This window comes from Gobio gobio, assembly GCF_949357685.1.
Source record: "Gobio gobio genome assembly, chromosome: 3".
NCBI classification, from domain to species: Eukaryota; Metazoa; Chordata; class Actinopteri; order Cypriniformes; family Gobionidae; genus Gobio; species Gobio gobio.
In genome coordinates this window covers 57781076-57791305 of record NC_137099.1, presented here as the reverse complement: position 1 = coordinate 57791305, position 10230 = coordinate 57781076, and the positions used below count along the sequence as shown (strand labels likewise).

General features: G+C 39.9%; 2 protein-coding genes across 3 annotated transcripts; one reads left to right on the top strand and one right to left on the bottom strand.

Moving 5' to 3' along the window:
• Nucleotides 1-2810: 2810 nt before the first annotated feature.
• On the top strand, nucleotides 2811-3293 carry nanos3 (nanos homolog 3; the record flags this gene model as incomplete). The annotated part of the gene is made up of 1 exon (XM_079813253.1): nucleotides 2811-3293. The coding sequence occupies one exon, from the start codon at nucleotides 2811-2813 to the stop codon at nucleotides 3291-3293; it is 483 nt and encodes a 160-aa protein (XP_079669379.1).
• A 1400-nt stretch (nucleotides 3294-4693) lies between these two features.
• Nucleotides 4694-10223, bottom strand: LOC307123966 (uncharacterized protein). Of its 2 annotated transcripts, XM_079812850.1 has the most exons (7): nucleotides 10160-10223; nucleotides 9740-9791; nucleotides 9014-9105; nucleotides 7542-8933; nucleotides 5495-5628; nucleotides 5281-5373; nucleotides 4694-5157 (listed from the first exon to the last, which is right to left on the bottom strand). In XM_079812850.1, the coding sequence occupies exons 2-7, from the start codon at nucleotides 9765-9767 to the stop codon at nucleotides 5058-5060; spliced, it is 1839 nt and encodes a 612-aa protein (XP_079668976.1). In that variant the 5' UTR covers nucleotides 9768-9791; nucleotides 10160-10223; the 3' UTR covers nucleotides 4694-5057. The 2 variants fall into 2 exon arrangements, with proteins under 2 accessions (XP_079668976.1, XP_079668977.1); XM_079812851.1 differs by having other exon boundaries at nucleotides 9740-10203.
• Between the last annotated feature and the right edge of the window lie 7 nt (nucleotides 10224-10230).

The following is a 10230-nucleotide window of genomic DNA, read 5'->3' as shown; positions in this document are numbered from 1 at the left end:
AGTGGACACTCATGCGACGAAAGCAATGACACACATCCGAGTGAACGAGACAGAGGGAAGTTAACGAGTGAAGGGCATAATAAAAATGAACTGGAACGCAGCACAGGACGTGTGAGGGAGTCGCCTGTTGATGACATCATATCTGCGTTCCCCTCTGTGTCTGGTTTTATTTTGCAGAAACGCTTTACTCTCACTGCAGTGTGAACAAGTGTCATAGCAGCCGCTGAGAGAGAACACACAGAGCAACGTCATAACATCATTAACACACTCAGATGTGTCTAATATGATCAACAGAGCTGTGTTACCTCATACTCATGACCGCCGGCGACTGTGTCATAATAAAAGTCCTGCCGGTGATTGTGTCATAATAAAAGTCCCGCTGCTCGCGAGGCGTGTGTTGCGTTATATCTCATTAACAATCGCTCCAGCGGTTCCTCAGCTCCACAACACTCGCTCCTGCTCTGCTTCAGACTACAGTAACGTTAATAATCTCATCCATCAACATGATTTCTGCCCGATTCCTATCCCGATTCTTTCCCATCGGCTGTGAGGTGAAGACCACATGTCCCAAGATTCTGCACTCAAACGTGGCGTCATCAAACTACACCTTTGTTTTGAATAGGCGACCCGTAGCGGACGGAAAAGTTACATATTGCACCTTTAACATTAATGTATTAAAAATGCTGGGTTTAAAAACAACCCAAGTTGGGTTGAAAATGGACAAACCCAGTGCTTGGGTTAAATGTTTGCAAATGTTCTGGTGGTTTTATTTAATTCGACTATTGTTTAAGAATTACTGTATTGCTTGCTTAAAATTAACCCAAAGTATGTTGGATATTAACATTTATATGTTTAATAAATGCACCTTATTAATACATTTAATAAATAATTAAACTATAACATTTATTAAATTATTATTATTGTTGCCTCTAGTAATTATGTGTCTGGTTTTTAATTTCCAACCTGTATTGGGTTCATTTTAAGCCAGCCATATTGTCATTTTTAAACAATAATTGAGTTAAATAAAACAGCATGTTGGGTTTGTCCATTTTCAACCCAACTTGGGTTGTTTTTCAACCCAGCATTTTTTTTAGAGCGTAACATTAACCAACTATCGATACATCTTTGGTACCATTAGTTAATAAAAATCCAGCTGTGCATTGTTTGTCCACCGTGTGTTAACAAATACAACTTTTGATTTTAATAATGTATTGAAATTAAGATTAATAAATGCTGTATACGTATTGTTAATTCTTAGTTCATGTTAACTAAAGTAGTTAACTAATGAAACCTTATTGTAAAGTGTTAACATAATATTTGTTAAATATTTTTGATAATATTTGGTAACAAAATCACATTTACATTCAAAGATTTACATTTAAATACTTTGCAGGTTGTCCTGTATTATCCCAATTTTATATAATTTATACAGTGACATTGTTTCTCTTGTTGTATAGCGTTTCTTATTCATACTGTCTGTTGACTCTATTGTGCATTGTCTCGTACAGTATTGTATATTTTATTATTGTGTATTGTTTATTCGTATTATTGTGTATAGTTTCATATGTGTTGTCTTTCTTGTGAGGAATGGACAAAATTACAATTTCATTGTAGCTACTAAAGTACAGATGACAGATCTTGAATCTTGGATATTTAAAGGGACAGTTCACCCAAAAATTTTAATTACCCCATGATTGACCCACCCTCAGCTCATCCTAGGTGTATATGGCAATCTTCTTTCAGACGAACACAGTCAGAGTTATATTAAAAAAAAGTCCTGACTCTTCCAAGCTTTATAATGGCAGTGACTGTTGGGTCGTTTTTGAAGTCCATAAAAGTGCATCTATCCATAATATAACTGCTCAACATAGCTCCAGGGGGGTTAATAATGGCCCTCAGAAGCGAAGACATGTGTTTGTGTCAGAAAAATATCCATATTTAAAACTTTATAGACTAAAATAACTAGCTTCTGGTGGTCAGCGGTGCGCATGTCAACTTGTGCTATAGTAACCCTTGACCCTTAACACGTGTATTGAGAGCAAAACAAACCACCGATCATGAATTAGAGTCTGAAATAAGATTTTTTACAGAGAAATGGAGGAGGATTTCGATATAAGAGAAGAGGGGCTTGAGTTTGTTGTCCAGCCTGATCCGCGAACGATGTGTCAGGTTTTAGTCGACATGCGTACTAAAAGCTCGTTATTTTGGTCAAAAACATTTTTTAAATATGGATATTTTTCTTACACAAACACGGCACTTGGCTTCAGAAGGCCTTTATTAACCCCCCGGAGCTGTGTGGAGCAGTTATATGATGGATAGATGCACTTTTATGGATTTCATAAACAACCACATAACCATTCACTGCCATTATAAAGCTGGGAAGAGCCAGGACTTTAATATAACTCTGACTGTGTTCGTCTGAAAGAAGAATGTCATATACACCCAGGATGGCTCGAGGGTGAGTAAATCATGGGCTAATTTTAATTTTTGGGTGAACTATCCCTTTAATTTGTTTGTCAAAATAAAGGTTCTATACTTTTGCATGTCATCTTTCACGATTGTACAAACATCATTGAGTATTTCATATTTCAAAAACGCGTCTTCTCCAATCAGCCTCAATAAACCGATTAAAAACTTTACGTTACAATAGCAAAGTTTCAATTTTTACCAACTCCTCTACCATTTTTTTCAGAGGACGCAATTGGCAACCCTATCGTGTCCTAATTGGTCTCGTGCTGTGACGTCTGCCCTTTAAAACCCACGCGTGTTCAGCGCGTGCTTGTTGTTTTGGTCTCGCTCTGGTGAGAGGCATGGCTTTTTCTCTTCTCAGTTACATCCTGACAGCTCACGGTTCCATGGAGACCAAAGATAAGGCCTTTCAGCCCTGGAGGGACTACCTGGGTTTGCCCGACATGATCAGAGGAATGCAGCGGCGAGGAGAGCAATCGCGCGCGGGCGAGGGCAGGCGTGAACCAGCCATCGCGTTCATGGCGTCTCCAAGCGGCTCGACGCGCGCACACACGGCTGAGACGAGGGAGAAAAGGAGCGCGGAAACCTGCAAGAGCCCCAGCGTCCCGCCCGAGAGGAAGTTTTGCAGTTTCTGCAAGCACAATGGTGAGGCTGAGTCCGTGTTCACCGGACACTACCTTAAAGACCGCACCGGGAACGTGACGTGCCCGTACTTGAGCCAGTACATGTGTCCCCTGTGCGGAGCCACCGGGGCCAACGCGCACACGAAGAGGTTCTGCCCGCTCGTGGATAAAACATACAGCTCCGTGTATGCCAAAAAATAGACCCGCTGAACGGGACACTTCTGACCCGCAGGAGAGCTGGCCATGCTAAACGAGACACTTTTTACAGAAGGTTTTAATATTTAAGTTTTAACTGTTCGTTTTATACGTAATGGCTTGTGTGTGAGTTTGCATGCATGTGTATTTTCACGGTTTGATTTTGCACTTTTTTTCTTTGCGTTTTCTTCAGATGTGTGCACTATGGTCTTGTGTGTTTCACTTTTTGTCTTGTAAACAAACTTGTACACCAGCCATTAGGCTCGCTACAGGTGCAACCAAACAAGCTCTTTGTTTTGATAAAGAAAAATATTTTGTACTTGATATAACACCTTTTTTATTGTGAAACTATCAATATTTAAAAAAAGATATTTTATTGTTATTAGGTGTTTTACTGTTGAGCTGCCTGTGTTTTGCATCAATAACAAACTAGAACAATCTGAAAAGCTTCTGTTTTTGTGTCTTTCATTCTCCACTTTATCATTTCTCTATTCGTGCTGGAGATCAAGAACATCAGGTTTAGTCATATTGTGGCATTCATGGTTTTTCAATCACCATGTTAAATCAGGGTTTCGGCAGGTTTCACCAAGTCAAATTTAAGACTTTTTTTGACCATTATGAATTAAATTTAAGACCTATAAAGGAAATGCAGTCACAAAATTACTTGCAAAGTAAATGTATTTATTCAAATTGAACAAATCGATAAACTTGCACTTCCCCATAGCTCAATCCCACCAGGATATGTTTTTTGGTGATTTGAGATCAAAATGATTGGATTTGTGGTGGTAATTTCACATAAATCTGGTTTATTTTGGTATCTTGCCATTATTTTGTGGTGAAATTACGAATTATGCATGATCTCAAATGCATTGTTGATGCGAAAAACTGGAGGACTATTATCTGAAGAATAAAATCAGTTTTATGTGTCTGTGGTACAATCCAAAAGATACTCCCGCCAATAACACGAAAGCTGTTTGGCTGCAATATAAGATGCATGTTGGTCTCATTTGTAGTCATAATGCAGCAAATTATATTTGGCCTAGCGAAAGAACTACAACACCCAGAATTAAAAAACAAAACCAAAAAAAACCATTTCTAAAGCACTGCGGGAGCATTTCAATGAGCATTAGAAGTAGTGTTACATGGATGTAGAAAAATTAAGACCTGTTTAAAATGATTTAAGACCTAGAACTCAATACTTCTGCGAATTTAAGATTTAAGGCCTAGAATTTTGATTTTGAAATTCTAGACTTTTTAAGACCCCCGTGGAAACCATGTAAATGAAAAATATTTTTAGTAAACTTTTAGAACCCATTTGTGTGTGCATGTTCCCTCAATTGAAACCAGCTCAATTTGACCATTTTTGATGTCTAATTTTTACAAATCATTCAAAATCAAACGCACATAAGAGGGAAAGAGTCATTTAATTATGTAGTATTCACTGTATGAAGTAAGTTTTGCACAGGAGGATGGACTGATTTATGTCTAGAACTTTCAATAGAGTTTGCCAAGGTTATGACCCTTCAGTCCAGGGGTCACAGCCTGTGATTGACAGAATTACGGTGTTTACGTCTTTTCTTGAACTTAAAGGTAACTCTGGCTCACTGAAACAGAACAGCTCTTTGCCAGTTGTGCTTTTGCTCTTAGACGCACAGATGTGAACTTCAAACGTGTAACTGAACATGTGGTTGCTAGCAAACTGAACAGGAACACGCTATCCAGTGTTCTTTTGTCAACCACGATCTGTGTTCGAACAGATTCAGAAACCGACTAGTGTGGAGGGCCATAGTTGCAGCGAAACTGTGGTCTGGGAGGTTTTCTGCCTTGTTGCACAAGTCCAATCTTCCTGTGTGCATCCCTCACTATCTGACTGCAAGAAAACATCAAAAGTATGATGGATTATGGTCAAAGGTTTTTTACTCTTGTTCTGTGTAAACCACACAATCAGAATTATGTTTATCTAAGTGTTGAAGACCTCTGAATCATGGCTTACTTCAGATAGGCGAGATCTCTGGTTAGGCCGCACACCATCTCTGTGGCATCTTCCAGATCACAAGCGGCTTCTGAGATGGGGAGGTCGTCCAAACTGCGCAAAAGCAAACCATGAAAATGGTCAAAACCGCCTTGTACTGTACAGCACATGAATGAGTCCTAGACAGTAACTTCTGAAATGTAACCACACACACACAGACATACACACTTCTCACCTCAGGACCATGTTTTTGAGCTGGGAGTCTGTCAAGGAGAGGACGGATAACGGGCTGGAGGGATGGGGTTCAGCGGCGGGACTCAGATGAGCCTCATGGGCGTCACTCGGTAAACCATCATACTCTGTAACTGACTGATGATCCAGCTCAGTTTTAGTATTTTAATGTTGACTTTAAATGACGTGAGAGTTTTGGACACTTTTTATAATTATCAAACCAAATCCCACATTTTGGTTAATTGACAAAGTATATTTAATCTCTCGTGCCATTATAAAGCTTGAAGTCAAGGTACATCACACCAGGTCTAAGGTCAAACAACATCGATTCTTGCATGTCTAGACATTGTCAAATGTATTGCAATGCATCTTGATATGTCATATTTGAGTTAAAGGGATGGTTCACCCAAAAAATTTAAATTCTGTCATTTACTCACCTGTCGTTCCAAACCCGTAAGGCTTCAGAACACAAATGAAGAGAATTTAAATGAAATCTGAGAGATTTCTGTCCATCCATGGACAGCTCAAAGCTCAAAAGAACCAATGAGGTTCATTCTTGTGTTATGCAGCACGTTTGAGCTTCTCAAGAACCAATGAGGTTCATTCCTGTGTTACGCAGCACGTTTGAGCTTCTCAAGAACCAATGAGGTTCATTCTCGTGTTACGCAGCACGTTTGAGCTTCAGCAAGAACCAATGAGGTTCATTCCTGTGTTACGCAGCACGTTTGAGCTTCAGCAAGAACCAATGAGGTTCATTCTCGTGTTACGCAGCACGTTTGAGCTTCAGCAAGAACCAATGAGGTTCATTCTCGTGTTACGCAGCACGTTTGAGCTTCAGCAGAACCAATGAGGTTCATTCTCGTGTTACGCAGCACGTTTGAGCTTCAGCAAGAACCAATGAGGTTCATTCTTGTGTTACGCAGCACATTTGAAGCTTCAGCAAGAACCAATGAGGTTCATTCTTGTGTTACGCAGCACGTTTGAAGCTTCAGCAAGAACCAATGAGGTTCATTCTTGTGTTACGCAGCACGTTTGAGCTTCAGCAGAACCAATGAGGTTCATTCTCGTGTTACGCAGCACGTTTGAGCTTCAGCAAGAACCAATGAGGTTCATTCTTGTGTTACGCAGCACGTTTGAAGCTTCAGCAAGAACCAATGAGGTTCATTCTTGTGTTACGCAGCACGTTTGAAGCTTCAGCAAGAACCAATGAGGTTCATTCTTGTGTTACGCAGCAGGTTTGAGCTTCTCAAGAACCAATGAGGTTTATTCTCGTGTTACGCAGCACGTTTGAAGCTTCAGCAAGAACCAATGAGGTTCATTCTTGTGTTACGCAGCACGTTTGAAGCTTCAGCAAGAACCAATGAGGTTCATTCTTGTGTTACGCAGCACGTTTGATCTTCTCAAGAACCAATGAGGTTCATTCTTGTGTTACGCAGCACGTTTGAGCTTCTCAAGAACCAATGAGGTTCATTCTTGTGTTACGCAGCACGTTTGAGCTTCTCAAGAACCAATGAGGTTCATTCATGCGTGTCAAAGCAAGTACGGTTGAGCTTATTTTTGTTAGCTGATCAATGGTTATATGTGATTAAAAAGCCTAAATTAAATCAGTTCTTCATATAAAGTGATCAAGTCTCTTCAGAAAATGTGGACTAAACCGCTCGATTCATATGGATTAGTTTTACTATCTCTTTATGAACTTTTTGAAGCGTTAAAGTGGTAGTTGCGTCCACTCTCAATGGCGGGACAGAAATCTCTCAGATTTCATTAAAAGCAACTTAATTTGTGTTCCGAGGACGAATAAAAGTCTTGCGGGCTTGGAACGACACAAGGGTGAGTAATTAATGACAGAATGTTTGGGTCGACTTGAACTATCCCTTTAAAAATGATTTGAGGAGTTCTTCAGTTGAATAACAACTTACATTTTGGCCTCTTCTTATAGAAATGTATTACTTTTTATGACACTTCTATGTCCTTTCTAGAACTTAAAAGACAGTCACAGTGAGTAAACTGTTTCTCTAAGTGTATGTTCTTCCTTCAAAAGAATAACTCACTTGCACGTCTTTATCTTCACCACAAGGTGGGGCTGCAGGTAAGGACAAACTCCACAAGCTGCTGTCCTCACAGGTCACTGTGTTCTCAGCGGTTACAGCTCCAGCAACCGAAGTCCGGTCCAAAGACTCACACTTATCTTCCATCTCGTGGATTACAGGAAGTGCACTGACGGTCTCATTGGCTGCATTACCCATGAGCTCCACACACTGTTCATTGGTGCGGCCGCTGATAGAAGTGTTCATGTCACATTCACATGGACAGCACTCCTCGACCTCCATCTCATTGGCTCCCAGTACCAGTGGTTCTTCAACATGGTTAGCAACCTCAGAAGTGGATGCTTCGGTGGTCTCTTTGAGAACTTCAAGTGGACCCTCTATCGCAACCGCATCTTGAGCGGAAACATCGGTTGATTCCTCGCAAGCTTCAGCTAAATCTACAGCCACTTCGGTACCAATCTCAGCTCCAATCTCCTTGTTGCTTTCATTAGTGCTATGCTCCACACATTCAGTTTCAACTTCCTCAAGAGGATCATCAGAAGGAGCATGGGATGGGATTGTATGGTCAGGTTCATGAGTAATTTCTTGCTCGCTTGACATGCGTTCCACCAGTATCTGAACTTGAGCATCATTCCCATACTGCTCATCAGGCTCCTGTACAGGTATATCCTCCAATGGGCAAGGGGTTGGGAAGGAGGATGACTCAGTAATTCCCTCCTCTTCCAGAGGGATGGAGCCATCCTTCTTTAAATCGTCACTCATCATGACCGGCTCCTCATTAATAACATGACCTGCCTCGTTCTCCTGTCCTCCTCCAGAGACATTTCCTCTAGTCGGCTGTTCCTTGAGTATCCTCTTCCTTTCTCCAAGCCGACACATTCCCATTCTCTTTCTTATTTTCCTAGAGGTCTCAGCTATGATGTCTGAAGACCCTAATTGTTCGCCCGTGGCTATACTGTCCAATTCTCTTCCGGTTTGACACTCCTCTGATGGTAAATCAGAGTCACAGTCATCTGCGACCTTCTGAGATTCATGGTTTGAATTGCTTGTGATTTCACTCTTTTCATCATCCAGCTCTACGTCAGGCCGATCTTCATTGGTAACTTCGACATTCGAAGGTTTAGAGAGAGTGTACTTGTCGCTATTGTTATGTTCTGGGGTTTGTACTGCGATGGTTTGTTCAATCTCATGAGAAACCTCAGGTGTGTTTGTGCCATTTCCATCCTCATCGTTGTCATCATTGTATGTTTTTTCTTCCCGGGAACAACAAGAGTCAACAGGGAACTCTGTTGTCGGAGAGATTTGTAATGTGCTCTGTTCAGGCCGAGGCTCATCCAGCTTCTCTGAGCATGATGCATTATGGGAGTTGTTGTTTTCTGAATTCGGTGTCAGAATCTAGATATTAAGGAGAGGAGTTATGTTAAACAGCAACAGAAACTCTTCACAAAATGTTGTGTAATTGATAGACAAACCACCTGATTTTCATCAGCAGTCTGCTGGGTTGTTTCTTCAGCGCTTCTCTGTCGTTTTGCTCTGGGCTGCGCTCTCTTAGGAGGGTTGAACTCTCCTAAAATACATCAACATTTGTCTATTTACTTGAAAATTAATATAGCTACAATCAAGCTACTCAAAAAAAAAATCTGGGTTAAAAACAACCCAAGTTGGGTTGAAAATGGACAAATTAACCCAGCGGTTGAGTTAAATGTTTGACCAATGTGCTGGCTAGTTTTATTTAACCCAAATATTGTTTAAAAATGACTATATGGCTGGCTTAAAATGAACCCAAAATAAGTTGGAAATTACAAATCAGACACATGATAATTACTAGAGGCAACAATAATAATCAAAAAGCGAACATTTAGCTATTAATAAGCAATTAAATAAATGTTTATTGTTTCATTATTATTAATTAATCAAAATTATTGATGGTCATTTATTAAACATATGCATAAATGTTCATTTCCAACATACTTTAGGCTCATTTTAAGCAAACAATACAGTATTTTTTAAACAATAGTTGGGTTAAATATAACTACACAGCAAGTTGGGCAAACATTTAACCCAACCGCCGGGTTAAAACAACCCAATTGCTGGGTTAATTTGTCAGTTTTCAACCCAACTTTGGTTGTTTTTAACCCAGTTTTTTTAGAGTGAAAGTTGGGTGAATTACAGAGTATTATGTTCTCATGGGTTCAGTCTACCTGTAGTCTTTGATTTTCTTTTCGCCATTGTCTTGTTTTAGTCCAGATTTAACTAAGTGAATAAAAAGAAACAAGTTAAATTCATGGCACACTTGACTCGTTTCATTAGTATATCTTGTATTTTGCTTGTTTAAATGTATTAATTTAATTCTCATCTAACCCAAGTTCATAAAACATTCTCTTACAATAAATTATAAAACGTTCGACAAACAAAATAAACCCTTTAAGCTTCAGTAAATAACGTATAATTTATCTGACAGACATTAACCGTCAAGTCAAATGAGCGCGCGCGAAAGATTCGTGACGCTATTCGTCAGTAAAACAAATATTTCGGCACCTTTTTCTCAGAGAAAACAAATTATAACACGACAAACCATCACAAAGCGTAATAATATATGACTTAAAATGTCAGTACGTTACATCGACACTAGCGGTTGAACTAAAAGTCCTCACTCAGAGTCCGTGGGGCGTTCCCGCGTGCCGTAAACCGC